This window comes from Vulpes vulpes, chromosome 15, assembly GCF_048418805.1.
Source record: "Vulpes vulpes isolate BD-2025 chromosome 15, VulVul3, whole genome shotgun sequence".
NCBI classification, from domain to species: domain Eukaryota; kingdom Metazoa; phylum Chordata; class Mammalia; order Carnivora; family Canidae; genus Vulpes; species Vulpes vulpes.
Window position 1 is genome coordinate 109,951,205 of NC_132794.1, and position 22,280 is coordinate 109,973,484.

General features: G+C 42.7%; 1 protein-coding gene across 3 annotated transcripts in view; it reads left to right on the plus strand.

Annotated features, from left to right (window-relative positions):
* The window catches only part of ACADSB (acyl-CoA dehydrogenase short/branched chain), a 42,073-nt gene that overhangs the window by 6,049 nt on the left and 13,744 nt on the right, over positions 1 to 22,280 (plus strand). For 2 of the 3 annotated variants that reach the window (XM_072740308.1, XM_026010711.2), the window contains 5 exons: positions 16,359 to 16,518; positions 16,738 to 16,838; positions 19,323 to 19,529; positions 19,950 to 20,120; positions 21,256 to 21,381. In XM_072740308.1, coding sequence (XP_072596409.1) covers positions 16,482 to 16,518; positions 16,738 to 16,838; positions 19,323 to 19,529; positions 19,950 to 20,120; positions 21,256 to 21,381 — 642 coding nt within the window. In that variant the 5' untranslated portion in view covers positions 16,359 to 16,481. The remainder of the gene's footprint in view (positions 1 to 16,358; positions 16,519 to 16,737; positions 16,839 to 19,322; positions 19,530 to 19,949; positions 20,121 to 21,255; positions 21,382 to 22,280) is intronic. The other variant, XM_072740309.1, reaches the window with a different exon arrangement.

The following is a 22,280-nucleotide window of genomic DNA, read 5'->3' on the forward strand; positions in this document are numbered from 1 at the left end:
CGACGACGTGGGACTCCATCCCTGGTCTCCAGGATCAGGCCCTGGGCTGAAGGCTAAACCGCTGAGCTACCCGGGCTGCCCGACAGAATGAGTTTAAATGACAGGTGTCTATAACGTTCAGTGCTTAAGTCCACACTTGTTCGTGCAGCAGTGAGTCTTGGTTCATTAGGGTTGCCCACAGTTCCAGATAACAGCACTTTTTTGTTGACTAAAATGCAAGCATTCATAATGTTATTACTTATCAGTACAGAAATGGCAGCGGTTGTGTTTTGTTTTGTGGGTTTTCTTTTTGTTTTTGTTTTTGCAAATGCAAATAGGTCTTTGTTTCCAAACCCTTCTTTCTCTCTGGTGCCAAGAAGACTAAGTAACCAAAACAGTCTTCTCTGGCTGCCATAAAATGCTTTCTCCTTTCTTTCAGGATCCTTTCATACCAGCCTGCTCTTGGGCTTACATTGCTTTGACTTTGGCACTGTCGGTCAGTGCCTGTCCAGAATGATCTGGAGGCCAAATGATTCCCTGTGGTGGGGAGGCTGTCCTGTGCATTACAGGATGGTGAGCACCCCACCCCCACACAACTGAAAATGTCTCCAGACATTGCCGGATATTCCCTGGGGGCAAAACAACAATGCCCCTTGTTGAGAACTACTGGTATAGACCTGTGCTGCCCCTGTGTTCTTAGGGGGGGTGGAGGTGGAATGTGGCCTTTCTCCTCATAGGCTGGTGGAAAACTATCATACTACTACTTGCCACACTCAGTTTGTTGACTATAGGAATTGATTTTCCAGATTTCAACAGGAGCCATTGAGATTCTGAGCTGCTGTTTGCCAAAGGCAAACAGAAAAAAAGGTTAATAGCTTGCAGAAGGAACCCAAAGGGATAGGTGACCACTTAGACCACTTCAGAAGTTCACCTGTGGTGACACAAGCCCTCAGCTAGGGTGATACTACTGCTGGCTAGAAAGGCGGACACATTCACAAAGGAAAACTTGAGAAGATTTGGTCATTATCTAAAAATGGAGGAATTAGATGGACACCACATTTTTGAATGGAGTTAGCTGAGTGATATGCAGAGATTGGGGTGTCTGGGGGAAGACAGTTTGGAGGAACAGAAAGGAAAAGCATTCATTCTGCTTTAGATTCCAGGCTTCTAAAAGTGTCAACTGAAAGCATTTTGGAAGCCGAGCAGAAAAGGGATCTGGAAATATCGGAGCTAGAGATACAGGGCTGAGCCTTTGGAGCATATTACAGACCATATTGGGGGAATGTTGGAGACAGGCAAAGCAAAGAGGAGAATTAACATAGGATATCCCTTCGAGGAGCATTTGTGACAAACAGGCTTTATATTCAGAACTGGAGCAAAAGAAGGAAAAGGATATTTAAGTCCAGTCTTAAGAGCAAAAGTACCAGCAGACCTTGTGCCAGATAGAGTAAAGAAAAGACCCCATAGGGAGCAGCCTGGAATGAAAGCGCCTGCCTTTGGCCCAGGGCACCGTCCTGGAGTCCCGGGATCAAGTCCCACGGGTGGGCTCCCTGCATGGGGCCTGCTTCTCCCTCTGCCTGTGTCTCTGCTCCCCTCTCTCTCTTTATGTCTATCATGAATAAATAAATAAAATCTTAAAAAAAAAAAAAAGGAACCAGTAGTACTACTAGTAATACTACTTCCAGTACTATTAGAAGGAGTAGCCTGAGACTGGTGGAAGGGAAGGGCTACCTTTTTAGTAGTTCCAGAGAATACCTAGAACAGAAGTTACTGTTTATGGAGAAAGCAAGCAGAGGTCAGAGGGGTTCTGGTGTAGGAGTTTTGGTTCAAGGATATGAAAGCAGAGGAAGGATCGACTTAAAATTTAATGTGAGATATGCAATACCTAAATCTGATCTTAAAATGGTATCTTGGATTTAGTGAGAATTCATTGAAAGATCTGTCTAGAAGAAGATGGGAATCCTCTCTAAGAGAGTGGGAAAGGAACAATGTAATAGCTACTATACCAAAGAATGTATAAACCATGATCAATAAAGTAGCATTAAGAAGTATATCCTCTTACCTCTGCCTCCTCCTCTTTTTGCTTTGCTGTAAGGGAAACTAGCTGTCTTGGCAGGAATCTGCCTTAGCCAACCACAGAGCCTAAAGCAGTAGAAGAAAAATGTGGCCAGCTGATTATATAATAAGGCACTAAATAAATATTGTCCTATAAACCTGCAGAACTACTTACATGCTATATTGATCCTTATATCCCAAGGAGCATAAAAGCATTACCAAAAAAATCACTGTTTTCATTTGATTAGGTTAATTAAGCTAAAGCAATAACAAGCAGTGAGCATAATTAAGCAGTTGGCATTTAACCTTGCCTTGTGTTTATTATATGAAATCTTGGCGCAGAGGACCTGCCCCTCTTGGCCACTGCTTCCTGCTGGAATACTTCTTAAATTTACATGTTTTAGAAACAGGTACAAATTTATAAGAGATAGAATGTTTAAGTTTTTATTCATTCAGTCCTCTAAATTGTTGATATAACTCTCATAAACCATATGAATTTCTGTAATGGTAAAGCTATAAAATTTGGTTTCTCTAATTTTAACATAACCTGGTGAATTTAACTTGGTGAGGAGGAGGTGCCATAGATTTTTTTTTTTTAATTTTTATTTATTTATGATAGTCACACAGAGAGAGAGAGAGAAAGAGGCAGAGACACAGGCAGAGGGAGAAGCAGGCTCCATGCACCGGGAGCCCGACGTGGGATTCGATCCCGGGTGTCCAGGATCGCGCCCTGGGCAAAGGCAGGTGCTATACCGCTGCGCCACCCAAGGATCCCCATAGATTTTTTTTTAAACTATTTTCAGGAGATAATCGTAGATCCTCATGCAGTTGTCAGAAGTAACACAGAGAGAATCCTGGGTACTCTGTCCAATCCGCCTTCGTGGTGACACTTATAAAAACTACAGTACAGTGTCACAACCAAGTTCTGATACAGAGACCATCCATAGGACTTACTCAGATATCTCCAGTTTCATGTGTAAATTTATATATTTAGTGCTGCGCAGTTCTATCACATGTATGTTTATGTATCCACCACCACAATCCAGCTACAGGACGGTTCCATCCTCATAAAGGTCTCTTGGGTCACTCTTGTTTAACCACATGACATAAGGCCTAGTAACCTAGTGGTTCTCTTCTCCCTCTGTATAATTGTATCATCTCAAGAATGTTAGATAAATGAAATCCTAGCTCCGTAACCTTTGGGATTAGCTTTTTGCATTCAGCATAATTCTCCAGAGGTTTGAACAAGTTGTTGCTCAGATCAGTAGTTTGGTTTTTTTTTTTTTTTTTACTGCTGAGCAATATTCCCTTATAGAGAAGGAAAATCTTCTCTGCCCTCTTGGGTTCAGGAGCCAGAATCTGGAAATTCAACTGACAAAAAGCATTAACTCAAGGGAAAGGTCTGTTTCATCTGTGTAGGGGATCCAACAAAAGAAGTGTAGCTGGCTCTTTCAGAGGTTGAACTTAAATGCTTACATATCCTGGTTGGGAAAAGGGAAGGGGCAGAAACTGATTCTAAGGGAAAACCAATAGGGTTCTATTAGAAAAGGCATGGGTTTTTAGGAGAACAGGTTTCCAGGTGATGGTGTGTCAGAGAGCCTGTTTTGCCCCATTTGCCAGCAGTCGGCATTGTCACTGTGATTTTTTTTTTTTTTAACTTTTAACCATTCTGATCATATCTCACTGCGTTGGTTTGCTTTTAAAAATTTTTTTAGGGATCCCTGGGTGGCGCAGTGGTTTAGCGCCTGCCTTTGGCCCAGGGCGCGATCCTGGAGACCCGGGATCGAATCCCACATCGGGCTCCCTGCATGGAGCCTGCTTCTCCCTCGGCCTGAGTCTCTGCCTCTCTCTCTCTCTCTCTCTCTCTGTGTGACTATCATAAATTAAAAAAAAAAAAAAATTTTTTTTTAGTTTCCAACAGGATCAGAAGAGATTCTAGTGTGTTGATGGTTCAAAGATCCTTCTTTTATGTATTCTACATATTTAATTGTATCATAAAATAATATGATTTTACCTTTTCTGGGTCTGTGAAGTTGAATGAGTACTGTGAAAGAGAAAACCGGAGGCCCAGAATGGTGTTGTTTAGATTCAGGGCCCCAAGGCAGGAGACCAAAACTTAATGCCTAACTTAAATAGTTTCAACCCCTCAGGAATGTAACCTTTCACGGATCAACTTGGAATTTCCTGGTCCAGCTAGGAAATGTACTGATAGACCCATTCAGCTCCCCTTAGGAAGGAGGGCCGCCTTGCTTAAACAGTGCATTCCTTGATAATAAATTACTTTCTTCTTTTTTTCTAATGCCCTCCCTGCCTTTGAAAACCTTTCTTTATTTAGCTCAGTGGAGGTCCCCTCTGCTTGCTGGATGGGATGCTGCCCAATTCGTGAATTGTTTAATATAAGCAATTAGATCTTCAAATTTACTTGGTTAAGTTTTGTTCTTTAACAGTGCAGAAGGACATGAAAAATACCATCAAAATCTGTTTACCACGGGTGAGCACTCTACCTAGCTGTAGAATCATTATCTTGATTTTTATTGCCTTGTAGGTCAAAAAGTCTTAGGGGGCACCTGGCTGGCTCAGTCACTAGAACATGCCACTCCTGATCTCAGGATCATGAGTTCAAGCCTCACACTGGGCATAGAGCTCATTAAAAAAAAAAAAAAAAAAAAAAAAAAAAAAAACTGGAAAAAATAAAATCTATTCATGCATTCTGTTGTTACTAGCCAGTATTAAAATGCACATAAATTAGAAAATCTATAAAATACTAAAACTAAACATGAGCAGATTCCTTTATTATCTTAGAGTAAGGAAGATCATTATAATTAAAAGCCAGATATCATCCCCCAAAGAAAAGTAATAATTTGGGCAACATAAAAATCACAGACTTCTCCATGACCACGCAAAACAAGTGTAAGTGGGGCACCTGGGTGGCTCAGTAGTTAAGCATCTACCTCTGGCGTGAGTCATGCTCCCCGGAGTCCTGGGATAGAATCCCACATCAGGTTCCCCACAGGGAGCCTGCTTCTCCCTCTGCCTGTGTCTCTGCCTCTCTCTCTCTCTCTCTCTCTCTCTCTCTCTCTCTCTATGTCTATCATGAATAAATAAATAAAATCTTAAACAAACAAACATTAGTGTGGATAAAGAAACTTTTTCCTGTTAATCTGTTTATTGTCAGTTCTCAGCTGCACCCTCCCCACCCCTCTACCCCACCCTTCCTGTGGGTAGAGGAAAGTTTTCTTGCCAAGAAATGCACTATATATGTATAGATCTGGGTTTTTTTCACTTGCAGATTTGTGTAACCTTGTCCGCAGTGGAGATATGGATTGACACAGTGACCCTGAGTTCCCCTCATTGGGCATTATTCATAATACTAAAAGAGATTTTGGTTGCACTTTCCCATCTCTGCCCTTTGATTAGTTTCTTTGGCTCCCTAAAGCAGCCCTGGTTTAAATAAAAACAAGAGTGATCTTGTACACAATGGACTATTTTGCAACTATAAAAAAAAGGGAATGAAGGTATTCTCTAAGTCCTAAAGCAGAAACCTCTCCAGAATATATTGCCACATGAATAAAAGGCACAGAATAGGGTACATAGTATGCTACCTTTTAGAAAAGGCAGGGAGGAGAATAAGGAAGTCTATTCCTATTTGCTTAGATTTGTATATAAAAAATATATAAAGATATACATAAGCTGATCAGAGTGGTCACCTGTGAGAGAGGTTGAGAAGTGGGCTGGATGGGGATGGGGTAACAGCTTTTTTCCAGGTATGTGGGGGCAACGGTCTTTTTGAGACTTGTTACGTATTCAACACAAAAACATTTTTTTTTTAAAGACTTTATTTATTCATGAGAGACACAGAGAGAGAGAGACACAGGATAGACACAGGCAGAGGGAGAAGCAGGCTCCATGCAGGGAGCCCGACGTGGGACTCAATCCCGGGGCTCCAGGATCACGCCCTGGGCTGAAGGCAGGCGCTTAACCGCTGAGCCACCCAGGGATCCCCCCAACACAAAAACATTTTAAAGCCAGACGCTTTGGGGGTGAGGGTGGGCAAGGGGAGAGAGCAGGGGTGCACATTCATGAATCATTTCTGTAGACAAATGAATGGTGTGGCTTTTGAATATTTGCTGTAGGAGGGGTTGAGTTTTTACTTTCCAAATCATGCATATAAACCAGATGCCAGCCCAGGCTACAATTAGCATCATCTTGAGGAGCTTTTGAGAAATACAGAGGCCTGGGCTTCATCCGGAGTCTGTTGAATCAGTCTTAATTGGTAGGGCTGTACTCTCCTTTGCTGTAAGCTCCCCAAGTGATCTGGTATGTAACCAAGAATGGCAACCCCTGATTTAAATCTCAGGGGCACTTGTTTCCAAGATCCCAGTAGAGTTGGCAAATGTTCCAGAGTAAACCATTTTCTTTAGTTTAATTATGTGTAACTACATTTGACAGGTTCTTAAGAAATCCATAAAATGGTTCTGCAGTATAATGCTGAGCACATTATCTAAAACCTACATTTTGCATTTTAAAGGCAAGCCTACTTCGAAAATCCAGAGCATACATGGTTCAAACCATTGCACGTACTTTTAAAAAGCCAAAACATTAAATATTATTAGAAAATATTTCTCATAGAAAGTGCAGAAAACAATATAACTGGCACCCTATACCCACCACCCACTTTTGCTATAGTTTTGGGTTTGTTTACTTTTTTTTTAAAGAAATAAAACACTACAGGGATCCCTGGGTGGCTCAGCGGTTGAGCTCCTGCCTTGGGCCCAGGGCGTGATCCTGGAGACCCAGGATCTAGTCCCAAGTCGGGCTCCCTGCATGGAGCCTGCTTCTCCCTCTGCCTGTGTCTCTGCCTCTCTGTGTGTCTCTCATGAATAAATAAATAAAATCTAAAAAAAGAAAGAAAAGAAAAGAAATAAAACACTACAGAAACCCCGCATTTCTAGCTCTTCTGCAGAGGAAACCATAATCCTGACGCTGATGTGTATGCTTCTTGTTCATGTGTTTAAACTTTTACTGCATCTATGTGTCTCCATAAGAATATATACTATCATTTGGTGTGTTTTTAAAGTGTATATAAATGCTATCATCCGAAACAAATCCTTTTGCAAATTGCTTTTTTAACTCAGTGTTATATTTTCAGGGTTTATCCATGTTGATATATGTAGCTCCCTAGTTTACTTTAACCGCTATAAAATATTCCATTGAATTATAGGGGAGGAAAAAATATTTTGCACTCTACCCTCCTGGTTCTTGGCTGAGATCCTTCCATAACAACAGATTAACAGGGGGTAAAATACAAACAGAAATTTAATAACTTGTGTACCTTCTGTATAAATGGGAGAAACCCAGGAAAACTGAGTGACCCTGAAACGGCCCAAGCCACCATCCCCTTAAATACTGTTACCAGCTAAATACAAAAGATGGGGGGCAAGATCGAGGGGTGCAATTATGGGAGGTTGGCAGGAAAAGCATAGTAAACAAGAGTGGGGTGGTTATGCAAATTTAATACCTTGCTTTTTCCATTGATAAGTTTCTGGGGACTTAGTCATCTCTTCCTGGTTTGTGGGGAAATTTCTCCTATGCTTGTAGATCAGTGTCTCCTATAAAAGGGTAAATGTCGGGCAGCCAGTGTGGCTCAGTGGTTTAGCGCCGCCTTCGGCCCGGGGGCATGATCCTGGAGACCTGGATCTAGTCCCACTTCAGGCTCCCTGCATGGGGCCTGCTTCTCCCTCTGCCTGTGTCTCTGCCTCTCTCTCTCTGTCTCTGTGTCTCTCATGAATAAATAAATAAAATCTTAAAAAAAAAAAGGATAAATGTCTTCTCAGTTTTCAGAACTTCTCTGTCTGCTGTTTCTTAAAAATTGCCAGCTCGAGAAAATCCTTATGTCAAAGAGACATTTTTGCCTTGGCGAATTCTTCTCCCCTTCAGAATCAGCATACTACAACTTACCCCCCATTCTTTTGTTGACAGATCATTGGCTTTTTAATTTTTCACCTTTATAAGTCTCACTGCGCTGCTTGCAAAGCATGTACTCAGGTGTAGGAACTTAAGTGGAATTGCTGGGCTTTGGTGTTATGTCTTTATCTTTACTTTTGCTTAAATCGTGATTACACCTGTTTTTACCCTCAACTACAGAATGGAAGGGTTTCTTCCCACTTAAAGAAAAATTGTTTATGACCCTTGTTAAAGATGGTAAAGAAAACTTTATTCAAGAAGGAACTACTGCATTGGGATTTTGTGGTAGGGAGGTGAGATCAAGCTCAATTCCAGGTACCACAATGACAAGTGGAGATTTATAGCCAGCAAGTCGGGTTGGAGTCAGTGGACAGAAAATCACTGAGAAGAAACATGAGGGCTAAGCGGGATTCTTGGCCGGGGGGGGGGGGGGGGGGGGGGGGGCTGGGTGCAGGCCACCCCACCAGGGACCATTTTGGCCATGAACTCAAAGCATCCCAAACCCAGCAAGTTCAGGAAAAGCTCTGTACCTCCCCCTCACCTGCCTGCTTATACTGGGAAGAGAGCTATTAACAGAGATTTCTCTGGACTCAAGAAACTTCACCGTATAGTAGGGGAAGAACCCTTGGGGTGCCTGGCTGGCTCAGTTGATAGAACATGTGACTCTTGGTCTTGGGGTCGAGTTTGGGCCCTGCATTGGGTGTAGAGCTCACACACACAAAAAAGAGGCTGTCTTTTGTTTTCCAAACATCTTTCACCTTCCTGCAAATGGTCTTCTCCCTTTGTACCTTCAGACATCCACCCCCTCCCCAGCTCATAGAAGCATCATGTTGCCTATCTTTGCAGTCTCCATGTCTGCGTGGATTCCCTGTGTCTACACTATTACATTTGATTTTCTCTTGTTAATCTGTCTCTTCTCGATTTGATTCTTAGGCCAAGTAAAAGGTCCCTGAAGAGTAGAAAAAAATTCTCCCATGCCAACACTCACCAGATTCAGACTTACCAGGATTCTTGCTAGAGGCTGGCCAGAGTGATCAGATACCAAGGGTGGGGGTTTTCATTAACCTGACGCAGTAGGATCCTTGCTAAAACTGGACTAGGTGGACCAAGGGCAGTGCCCAAGGTCAGGGCCTAGTTAGAGAGACACAGAGGAGCTGACCCTCATTTGGTTAAGGAGAGAGTCTTTGTCAAACATCTCCAACACTTGAGGGTCAGGTGGTGGGAGTGAAGCTAGAGCAAGAGGCAGAAAGACTGGCAGGAGAGGGAAGAAACAAGAGGAGAGCATTTGGAAGGAGCGGGGTGTGCCTACCTGAACTGCATCTGCTAAGAGCAAGAAGTTGGAGCCTGAAGAACATGGAGATGTTTGTGGAGACCCTATTGAGGAGGGGTGCTGGTGAGTGGTGGAGGTCCTAAGGAAGCAAAGAGGGCAAGTAAGGCACACCTTCAGCAGTATCTGGCCGTGCAGGGAAGGGGAGAGGGTGCTAGCAAGATGGATGCATGGTTCAAGGATGGTTGTCATGCTAAAAATTCGAGCAGGGGAAAAAATGGAAAGATGTGAGAAGACCAAAGAGATGGCTGAGGATCCTGGGAAGGTGGGAGAGGTGGGACCCAGAGAGAGAGGGACAGGCCTTTCTTAAGAGGAGGAACATCATGTCCATTGCACTAGGAGGGAAGAAGGATGAGCGGTGCAAACGCAGGACACCAGGTGGGTTTGGTGGCAGCAGGTTGAGGTTGTCCCCATTTGTTGACATTTTTTTCTGGTAGAAGGTGACTCATCGGCTAACAGTAAGGGGTGGAGCTTGGCGGGGCTCGGGGGTGGGGTGGGCGTTGAGATCCCATAATCGTTTCAGAGAATGGGTAAGGGTCCAAGTGGAGGTCGGTGACTATGAACTTGTAGTTAAATGAGGCCACATGCATGTCTGTGTCTCCTCACTGTGCCCTGGATGCGGTCACAGTGAGAGTTGTAATCAGAAGTGCCGTGAGACAGATTGGGGGAAAAGTAGATGGCACCGAGGCCAGCGCGAGGAATTTGGGAGTGATGGAGGTGCCGGGTGGCCAGTGGTGGTGGTGATGGTGGTGGTGGTCATACATGTCTGTCAAAACCCTTTAAACTGTATGCCACAAATAGTCAGTTTTATCTTATATATAAAAGTAAAATCGAACTAGATAGAAGGGGAAGATGGAATGCTGCTGTGGCAGATGAATCTAACTGTATTACACGTTGCAATACTGAGATTTATAATAAATATCTATTGAGTCTTCCTTCAGGGTTCCTGGCTCACAGCTCCCAAAGCCTTGGGAGTTTCCTAGGCAGTTAAGAGCAAAGAGCATCTTTTGTTGAAATATTTGGTCTCTTGTTTGCAGTTCCTGAAATCCTCTGAGAGCCCCAAAGGTGAAATGGGTGCCTTGTTATTCATACCAGACCCCCTTCTATCTGCACCTGAATTTATATTAATGAGGTGACTTCAGGATTGCAGCTAAGGGTGTGGGGGCTAGGGGCTGGGAGCCAACCTCATGATTATGGGGTTGGGCCTTTCTGTTTGAGCCCCTAGCCTCCTGGGAAGGAAGAGGGAGCTGAAGGTTGAATTAGGCTCCAGTAGCCAATGAATTAATCAATCTGGCCTACGTAATGAAGCCTAGGACCCACAAGGACAGGGTTCCCAGAGCTTCTTGGATGATGAGCACAGGGAGGTGTTGGGAGAGGGGCCCCTGAGTAGAGAGCATGGAAGCTCCACACCTTCCCCCAACCTTGCCCTGTGCATCTCTTCATGTGATGGTTCCTTAGTTCTATTCTTTAATAATAAACCAGTAATCCAGTAAGTAAAATATTCCTCTCAGTTCTGTGAGCTGCTCTTGAAGACTAAACAAGACTGCCCCCACGGAGCAAGTGCTAGGAACCTGCAGTTGATAACCCGTGGGTCTGAAGCATGGGGGACAGCCTGAGCTTGCCACTGTTGTGTGAATGGGGGCCGGGGGCCCATCTTGTGGGACTGGGCCCCTTTGACCTTTGGGATCGATGCCATCTCTAGGCAGATAGAGTCAGAATTGAGGTGAATGGTAGGACAGGCGCCTGGTGTGGGGGAAAAAACCCACATGTTTGACTTGGTCCCAGAATTATTACCAGAGAATCACATCACCTCACAAAGGGGGTGGGGAAGGGAAAGAAGTTGCAGAAACCGTGTTCTGATTGAGTACCTTTAAGGCCAAAGATGAAAAGAACTGTAACCAAGCACCACACTAGAAGGGATACACTGGTTTCTCACAGTGGTATGGGTTAGCAATTCTAGAATCCATCTGGAGATGAGTTAAGGATGGTTTCTGAACCCCAGTCACAGTTGCTGATTGATCAAGAGCAGCATGAAGAACTTAAAACCTAACCCCGCTTGAAGAATTTACTGCTGGATCATGGTGACCAAATGGATCCCTTTTCAGTGCTCTGGATAGCCACCATGTGGTCTGCCCAGGATGAGTTTGATTCTTTGGAAATATTCAAATGAAACAATAGATTTCTATATTTTAAATAAAAGCTTGCCATTGATTGAGAAAAAAAAAAAAAACTATCAACGTGCACTAGGTTCGAACAAGTGAGTCCTCCTAGATCATGAGAGCCAGGTTTCTCACTGTCAGAAAGAAGTTACCAGTAAGAAAAGAAGACTGGACGATCAGAACTCTGGGGTACCGGAATGGAGACACAAGGAAAAATATACAGCTTCATGCACACATGTAGGTGGGACAACCAGGGGTTGGGGCACATTTAGTGGGAACCCCTGAATATAGGCATTTAAGGTGAAGCCCTCCATGTTCTGTCAAAACATTTCCTTTGGGAAAGCCTAAGAAGAACTTCGCAGGTTAGCAAACTTCTTGTCTTCTTTTTACCTTCCAAACATTGTAAGAGCCTGTAGGCTTGAACCACTCTAAAAATGTTTGGAATGATATTTCGCTATGCTGGAACGTAATGGAGAAGGGTTATGACTATGTAACAGCTAAACTTAATGGGTTTAGCAAAACTACCGGAACATTTCAGCAGTCAGGGGGTCCTTCACCCCTTTTTTATGCCATGGATGACAAGTATACAGCAGTATGGTGAGCTTTAGCAGACCCTTTCTCAAAATGTTTTAAAATACGCAAAATATGCAAGACGACAGAGGAAACCAGTGATGATAAAAGTCGTAAGAATAATTTTAATTGTGATCATGGTAATATATGTTGCTTAAATCTACAGTTTTGAAGTAGTGCTGAACGTCAAGATGCTTGCTGTTATTTGATATAAAAATACCTAATTTCTTTCCGTGGCAGTCACAGATAACTTTAACTTGTTTGCCTACATTTCGTAATTGGAGGAAATGCTTTATTTCAGTTAGAGGTTAGTGAAACAAAGATGTAGTTGCCCCCACCTGAGTTCATGGACTTTATTGCTCTGCCCACAGGAGTCTGCAGACCCCAGGTCTGATCACCACTACTTCTGAGGGCAGCAGAGCTCTGATCCGTTGAGTAGAAAACAGATGAGACTCAGGCTACGGAAAGCATTTGGCAAGGCATAAATAACTATTATTCCACGCAAGTAGTGACTGCTGCTCTATACAAAAAAATGTGATGATGTGGTGCAATGGGTTATAACTGTGGAAAATCATTTTGATGGAGCGGACACCAAAGCTGCAGAGGCTGAGGTCAACACCAAAGGGCAGGGGATAGTTGAAAAGCATCATCGAAACCTCGGGCCTCACGTTTAAAGGCAAGGCAGGGAACTGTTTTCTTTATTAAAGATTGTCCTATTAAAAGGACCATGTTTTTCTGCCCAAAAGGATCGGTAGTAACAGTGCTTTGGTTAAAAAGGGATTCCATCCACTTAGCATGTACCCACCGTGTTTTATGATGGCACCTTGAGTAAGCTCGCCCTACCTTTGTATGCAGCTACTTCCTTTGTAAAGCACATTTGTCCCTGTGGTCTTGTGAATCCAAAATAATGGTTATGTGTCGGGGCACCAGCGTGGCTCAGTTGGTCAAGCATCAGACTCTTGATTTCAGCTCCGGACATGAGCTGGGGGTCGTGAGATTGAGTCCTGAGTCGAGCTCTGCGCTCAATTTGGAGTCTGCTTAGGATTTTCCCTCTACCTCTCCCTCCCTCTGCCTCTCTCTCTCTCTAAATGAATAGATGAGATTTTTAAATAACGAAATAAAATAATTGTTATGTGTTGAACAGCCGTACACTTTGTCAGTAGCAATTTTGAGACTAAGTGGATCACAATTGTGTCAAGCAGGAAAAAAAAATGGGTATTATTGTAATACCTGCTGGCTCCTTAAGTCTCTCAGTGGTGGGCTTTCTGTTAACCTCCAGCACAAAGGTGATACATTGACTCAGAGGCACAAAGAACTCTGTAGGGGGGTCTAGTGAAGTAAATAATCTCCCCTAGAAAGAGGAATCCTGGGCCATGTGTTGGAGTTTTAAAATAACAACAGGCAGGTTTCCTGATCATTTTGTGGAGAAGATTAGTTGGCTCATTCTCTCATTTAAATCCTAAGTCTATTGAGGGGTCCTGTGCAGGACTCCCCCCACCAACCACTGAGCAGAACGCATGCCACATGTCCCTCTCTTCCTTCTCCATCATCCCATCCTTTCTCCCAGGCCCTGCGGGTCCTTGGTGCTTGCTGCTAATGATCACTCTGTCCTTGCGTTTCTTGGCACCATGGCTCCCCTCTTGAAGCCCTTGTGCATCTCCATTTCTTACCTCCTTTCTTCTTGTCCTCAGTTCTTCCATCTGTTTCATCAGGGAGAAGACATTATTACCTCATGTGCATGCCCTCACCCCTTCCTTCGTTCTGGTCTAAAGTCTTCCTGTCCCCGTGAGGTCTTTTAACAAGGAAAGAATGTTCCATGCAACTTTGCCCTAAACTATCTGCCTCCTATGAATAAAAACAAAACAGAGTTAATTACAAAATTGAGAGATAGGTGTCTTTCTTCTAACTGCCAATGTTTGTCTACCCCCCCCCCCCCACATCCCCACCCCAACCTAGAGCAGAGTACATCTACTCCTGGGGACATTAACTACAAAGATTTACCCAAATCTGGGAAAGATTAACAGATTAATTCATGGTTGGTTTGTTCTCTTTTCATCAATAAGCTTTTCCATGTGTAATCAAAACTATTGAGAAAAAAATATATTGCAATATATTACTACATTTGTTTTTTTTTTTTTAACACCACACACACTTTAAAAAAAAAAAAAAGATTTTTATTTATTTGACAGAGCACGCAAGCAGAGGGAGGCAGACTCCCCGCTGGGCAGGGAGCCTGATGCTGCTCAACCCAGGACGCCTCCCAGGACGCCGGTATCATGACCTGAGCTGAAGGCAGATGTTTACCAACTGAGCCACCCAGGCGCCCCCACCACATATGCTTTTTAATCCTGCAGAACTTGACTTTGTTTTTTGCCTATTCTGTGAACCTTACAATGTTCCCCTTGGTACCCTGTGCTCTCAGACAATTGTCAGATGCTCAGAACATTCGTTTTGAATCTTGCTGAATAAAAGGAAAACACTACTTCTTTTTTTGAAACAGCTTTGTTGAAGTATAACTTACCATAAAACTCACTCTTTAAAGTGTATAGTGCAATGAATTTCAGGAAATTTACAGAGTTGTAGGATCGTCACCACAATCCAATTGAGAACATTTCCATCACCCCCACCCTCAGGCAACCACTACACTAGCTTCTGACTCTGAATTTGCCTCTTCTGGAGATTTCATATGGATAGAATCCTATAATATGTGATCTTTTGTAGCTGGCTTTTTTCACTTAGCATGTTTGTAGGTTCACTAAAAGACTAATAACTTATTTGTTTCCCCTGTAATAAAATTCTACAAAATGAAATCGGAAAGCTCTAGCAAGCATTTCAAATTGGAAGGTTTCTTTTCAACAGACTTGGAGCAAATCCATTGTTTGAGTAGAAATTGGCACATTTGAAGGATCTGGGACACTGCTTCAGGGAGACACGCTAATGGCAATGTGGTTTAACTGTCACTACTGCTGGCACTTGCTCGGTTAGGACCACCACCACTGTGTCCTTTGGGGTCGGAGTAGAGATAGCCATTACTGCTTATTGAGCTCCTACTGTATGGCAGATGGCATGCTAAACCCTTCAGGTGGGTTATGATGTTAATCCTTAGAAAACTCGAGATTATTATCTGCATGTTTCAGAGAAAGAAACAGATCAAGAGATCTTAACTGTTAAGTTTGAAATCACTTGTCCAAGATCACGTGGCTTATAAATCCCAGATGCCAGATTTGAAACCAGTTCTTTCAGACTGCAGAGTCTGTTTTCTTAACCCTAATGCTGTGCCGAGTCTGACTAAGGAGAAGCTAAAAAACAGGATTAGCCAGGAGAACCAAAAGAGAACTGCTATCTACAGCCACCAGGGCAGGGCAGGAGAGGGCGCTCTCATCCCCACCTTGTTGTCCCCGCACCCTCACCTATTCCCACCCTCCTCAAGAATGCTCTTTGCAGTGGTCACCCAGTAGTGTTATTTATATTCAGGTTTCCCCTTCGAAGAAGTCCATGAAATGTGACATTTTAAGAATGAATTTTGGGGAACCTGGGTGACACAGTGGTGGAATGTGTCTGACTTGGTTTCGGCTCAAGTCATGGGATCGAGCCCCAAGTTGGGCTCTGTGCTCAGCACAGAGTCTGCTTGAGATTTTTCTCTCACTCTGCTCCCCCCCAAAAAATAGATAAATCTTAAAAAAAAAATGAATTCCATCTAGAATGTCCATCTAGAAGTGTTTTCTTGAAGGTAAAAGCTAATCATCTGGGAAAGTTTCGTTTAATTAGAAGAGCTCCGTTTCCTGGTATGACAATGAATTCAGCTACAGCAACCGGGTGGTGGACCTCATGGTCCACATGGCCTCCAAGGAGTAAGAGCCTCCTGGACCACCAGCCCCAGCAAGAACAAGAGGAAGAGAGAGGCCCTCAGCTGCTGGGGAGTCCCTGCCCCAACTTAATCCCCCAACACACTGAGAATCTCCTGACCTCCAATTTACATCCTAGACCCTGAGGGAGGGGAGAGGCTTGGGGACCTCTACCTTGTCATGTACCATCAATAAAGTATACTGTACCCAGCCAAAAAAAAAAAAAAAATTATAAGAGCTCACTGCTTGGATAAAGGACATAAAGTTAAACAAGTTTGTGTTTTTGTTCACAAGACAGTGAATTTTCAAACATGCCAGTCTCCTGCTCCTCTTTTTTGGTGACACAAGAGGCAAGAAAGGGGTTAAAAAGTTATTCCCAAAGAAACCGATGTTGAGATACTTCTCTTTATTTTTTTTGTGTGTGTGTGTTTCCCCTCTTCAATGGGACTGTTCCTACAGCTCAGACGAAGCTTCCCAACCTGCCTGTCTTCTTGGAAGACTCCTCCCCGTGTCCTAAAGTCTTCCCAGTCAGAAGCTGCCCTTGGTCTAACAAATGCCGGGCTGCCCGGTGCCCCCCTGCAGATGTTTACAGCTGAGGAGATGATGATAAAGAACACTGGTGAGTAGACTGGCTCAGTGTCACATCCAGATCCCTCTGATTACCAGCTGGATCGACAGTGTGAAGTTCCATGACATGTTTGGGGGGTATGTCCACCTCAGTTTGTAAATGGAATTTTTTTTTTTAACACTAATTTAAAACTTTTTTTTTTTTTGAAAAAAAGTAAAGCCTGTCATATTAAGAGAATAAAGACAGATCAGTATTTTTTCCCCCCTACAGTTAAAAAATTTGCCCAAGAACGGGTTGCTCCTCTGGTGTCAACGATGGATGAAAATTCAAAAATGGATCCATCAATAATAGAAGAATTATTTCAACAAGGGGTATATACTTTACAATTCTTCTCATTCTTTCATAAATACTGTCCAGTGTTAAAATGTATGCATACTTTTAAATTCAGGAACTGTAATGATGGCATAATGAACTCTTCATTTCCTAGTCAAAATTAGCTGTGTTCTCTTGTAAAGATTTTTATTTTGTATTTTTACCTGGGGGAGAGAGCATGAGCAGGGAGGAGGGAGGAGAAGAGGGAGAAGCAGACTCCCTGCTGAGCTTGGAACCAGATGTGGGGCTTGATCCCAGAACCCCAGGATCATGACCTGAGCCTCAGACAGATGTTTAACCAGCTGAGCCACCCAGGAACCCCTCTGTTTTCTCTTTTAGACTGAGATCCTAGTCACAGATTTCCTTTAAATTGATTGGGCATTTTAAGTTAAAAAATATGCTGCTTTTTAAGAAAAGGGCTCAGAAGCAAGAGAATGATTTCTTTAGATCTGTGATCCTCAACTGGAGGCTATTTTGTCCCCCAAGTGGGCAGTCTCTGAAGACATTTTTGTCCCATTTGGCAGTCTCTGAAGACATTTTTGGTTGTCACAACTGTGGGTGACCCTGGCATCTAGGGGAATAGAGGTCAGGGATGCTGCTAAACAGCCTACAGTATACGGGACCGGCACCAACAAAGAATGATCCCGCTCAGCACCACCAGGATTAAGAAGCGTACTTCAGTTAGTGAAACCTCAGAGCAGACCATGCTTTCTACCTGAGTCCCTCTGCACGTGGCAAACTTAGAAGCTGAGGCGACATCTGAGCTCCACACTAACCAGGGAAACCGATTTGCAACTTCCTAAATCACATAGCCCTTTGATAGGAGCCCAGTATACAAAATAGACAAAAGTAGAACTGTTCCAGCTCTACGTTGTCAGCATGGGGGCTCCAAGGAGAACATTTTCAAAATCACTGCACTTACTCATCATCTCTTCCTCTCCATAGGTGTGAAGTGATGTTTACTTTTTATTTTGAATACTAGGGATATCCCAGAACTAGTAGCTCCTATTCAGAGCCATTGGCTAAAATCTTGTCTGTTACCGTGCTGGAAAAATTGCCTTTTCCACTGAACCTAAATAGTCTTTACTTCTAACCCTTGTAAAGAGACCAGCTTTTTTTTTTTTTTTTTAATACCATACCTACTAGTGATTTTTCCACTTGTTTCTTTTTTTTTTTAAAGCGATGAACTGCTTAGGAACATAGAATCTTCCGTGAAGCCCCCCCGTGGGTCAGAGGGCATCTGGGAGTCCCATTTTCCAGGCAGGCTTCATCTGCATTGTTGGCAGAGTCCCTGGGCTGCTCTGAGAAGTCTTGGGCTTCCAGGCTGGGAGCATCACTCCCCTGATGGGGTGGTTCTTGCAGGCAGGGTTCTCTGAAGCCCCACCACCTGGCCTTGCTTAGGAGGCGTAGCACCACCTGGAGCATCTGCTTGGTTGCACATCCTACACCAGCTATTCTGAGGCTCCTCTTGTCCCTCTTCTGCGGTCACCTGCCATAGCAATAGCTGACAAAAATGGTACTTCCCACGCAGAAAAAAATCGGTGACTTTTTGGGAGAAGCAGTTGTCTCTGACAACTGTTCAAGATACTGTATCAGTTATCACGCCCTCTTCAGACTTAAGCCACGCCCGAATCCTTCAGTTTTTCCTGGTGGAACAGCATTTCTGGATCTCACCTTCTAAGTCTTCCCCCCACTTTGTGGTTCTGCCTGCATATCCGCTAAGCTTCCCATCAGCTGAAACATAACAGCCGAAACCCAGACCATAGCACACTGCAATTCCAGAAGTGTCTGGGCAGAAGAGAGAGGAGCATTATCCTTTTACCTGTTAGCAGCTTTGGGTCTTGAATTACAGGTACACACATTCTCTGAGATGAGGACCCTTAAAAATGGAGAACTATGGGAGTTTCATGTTCTCAACTTAGGAGAATTGGCCGAACAATGAGACAGTCATGGGAGAGCTTGGCCAGCATCTGGTCGTGTTTACCAGGCACCTCTGCCTTGTCTGTGGTGGTTCCAGGAAACACCACCAGATGTCTGCCAACCACGGGGACTTGTTAGAATGCCCCAGAATTAATGGTCCTTCAGTTATTATCTTGGCTGAATGAGTCCAGGCGAGGAGCCCGCCTAGAAGAGATTGTGCCCCACTGCCTTCCTCCGTTTCCTCACCATTTGAGACACTTTCTCATGATTCCATTCCATCCTCCTGCAAAGCATTTTACTGATTTCTGTGTTTTTAGGTTCCATGAGGAAACAAATGACAGTTCTTGCCTGCAACTACTTCCTTCTCAAATATATAGAGTGTCTGCTATTGTTTTTCCTTAGAGGATCGTACAATAACCATACCAAGTTAAAATGAAATATACGTACACAGTTTTAAAATCAGGAATTTATATGGTTAAGATTTAATTTTGAAGTTCTTGCAAGAAATTTTCCCATATAGAAATGAGCCTTCTTAATCTATGTTTCCTTGTTTTTCCTTTTAGTTGATGGGTATTGAAATTGAAACAAAATACGGAGGAACAGGAGCTTCCTTTTTTTCCTCTATCCTTGTGATAGAGGAATTAGCCAAAGTCGATGCATCTGTCGCGTTGGTTTGTGACATCCAGAACACAGTGATTAACAATCTGATGAGAAAATATGGAACAGAAGAACAAAAGGCTACGTATTTGACCAAGCTCGCAACAGAAAAAGTGAGTTGATAGGAGTTGTTGAAATAGATCTGATCTCTTCTGAACTTACGACATCATTTCTGCTTGGAAATTCAAAGAATAATCATCAGACACAAAAATCCTTTTTTTGGCCCCAATTATATTAATACTTTTGTTGCTGGTTTCATTTACAGTGCGATGTCTAGAAAACTGCAATTATTAGAATTAATTTAATTAAAGTTAACATTGACTATGTGTGCTTAAGTCTTTAAATCTGTCTTAGACAAGTAGTAGGGTATATTTTATAAAATAATGCTGTGGAAAGACCATTACTATTTTGATAAGTACAGGGTTTTAAAAGTGACCAAAGCCTTAAGCGACATGTTTACTTTACCATAAATCTTTGCTACAGAGACTACAAATGCCGTTATTAACTTGGAATTTTTTTGTTTGCACTTGCAGGTAGGAAGTGTCTGCCTTTCAGAAGCTGGAGCAGGTAGTGATTTATTCGCTTTGAAGACCAGAGCTGATAAAAAGGGAAATTATTATGTCATCAATGGGTCGAAGATGTGGATCAGCAATGCGGAGTATGCAGGACTCTTCCTGGTGATGGCGAACGTCAACCCTGACCTTGTAAGTCTGAAAGCAGAATTTCTTCCTTACCCCCCTCACCTTTTCTCTTCATATCTCTTTCCTGTTTACATTTCCTTTTTATTTTTTTATTTTTTATTATTTTTTAAAAAGATGTATTTATTTATGATAGACAGAGAGAGAGAGAGGCAGGGACACAGGAAGAAGGAGAAGCAGGCTCCATGCCAGGAGCCCGACGCGGGACTTGATCCCGGGACCCCAGGATTGTGCCCTGGGCCAAAGGCAGGCGCCAAACCGCTGAGCCACCCAGGGATCCCCTCCTTTTTATTTTTTAAAAAATTTATTTATTTGAGAGAGAGAGAGGCAGCATGAGTGGAATAAGGGACAGAGAGAAGCAGACTCCCAGCCAAGGAGGAGCCCGACTCAGCCCAATCCCGGGACTCCTGGATCATGACCTGAGCCCAAGGAAGACGCTTAACTGACTGAGCCACTCATGCACTCCTGCATTTCCTTTGTAGATGAAGCTTTGTCTTAAATTCCTTATTCTCCTCAATACTGAAATGTTAGATGATTGACATCTTTTCAATGTCTTCTTTACTCATCTCCTCAAATATATGCAGTTGATGTGATTAGTAATTATTTGGAGGTTCATGTATTGCCATTATTAATTATATAGGAAGTTGATCTTTCATTTTGTAGGATTTCACATTTTCTATTTAGGAATGAATTAAGTACCTACATAGTACATTCATTTTTAAGAAATTTTTTGTTTAGTTGGAAAATAGATACATGGCAAAAAGGTAAATACATTTTCTCTTTTGTCTTTTCTCTGACATACACTGAATTAAATTTTGAAACTTTGTATTGAACAAAATTAAATTTAAAACATGGAATGCTCATGATCACAGAATAATACTTTAGGGTATCTTAATAATTTTAATAGTCATAATGGTTTCTGAACAAGTAATAGAAATTACAGACTTCTTAATTGTGAATCTAATGTTTTCCAATTATTTCTTTTTTCCTAATGCACACATGGCAGCTCTGAGCCAACTAATATTAATACTAAAGTTCAGTTTTAGTGTTCTGTAACTTTCAACTCTTGGAAACAAGGGATCTTACCAGTTCAAATGTGGTAATAGCATTTTTTTCTTAGCATTTCAAATCCTCTTTTTAGGGGTATAAAGGCCTTACCTGCTTCGTGGTCGATCGTGACACTGAAGGCCTTCACATAGGGAAATCAGAAAACAAAATGGGAATCCGAGCCTCTTCCACCTGTGCATTAACATTTGAAAACGTCAAGGTGGGTATCTTAGGTTTTCCAGCAGAAGACTGGCATGAAATAAGCTTTACACAAGAAAAGTGTCACAACACTGAGATGGGCACTTGACGGGATGAGCAAGTGTTATTCTATATGTTGGGTGTTATTCTATATGTTGGCAAATTGAATACCAATAAAAAATAAATTTATTTAAAAAAGTGTCACAATATTGAGCATGCAGAGGAGAATATTTTGTAAAACTTTGATGGTGTTCTCGAGTAAGATCTTGACTAAATGTACTTTTCACAAGTTTAGGCAGAGTGGAAACCTTGCTGACCAGCAGGTGACCTCAGAGCCAATGCTGAGAATTAATTCCATTTATACTTTTAAATTTACATACTTAGGAACCATTTATACTTTATTGATACGGACTTCGGAGATGGACATGCGTTGTGGACATACCAAAGGCCACAAGGTGGGGATGTTGCCCAGTGAGCCTGAGAAACCATCAGGCAGTGCCCCACAGTTTAGAGTGGAATCTGTTAAAAGTGAGGAAGAGAAATAAGACGAAATCAGAGAGGGAGGCAAGCCGTAAGAGGCTCTTAATTCTAGGAAACCAGCAGGGTTGCTGGAGGGGAGGTGGAGTGACGGGCATTAAGGAGGGCATGTGATATGATGAGCCCTGGGTGTTACATGCAACTGATGAATCACTGAACCCTGCCTTTGAAACTAAATGCAATATATGCTAATTAGATTGAATTTAAAACCAAAAAAAAAAAAAAAAAAAACATGAGGAAGAGAAGACAGCCAGAATGTTTTAGAACTTGACACAGATGGAACAGGTTGTGACAGGTTTCTTACCACTCGTATTACAACTTGATCTTTTAGTTCATGGGTTCGTGAGTGACACATGTGTGTGCCCATGGGGGACTTTGCAGGTA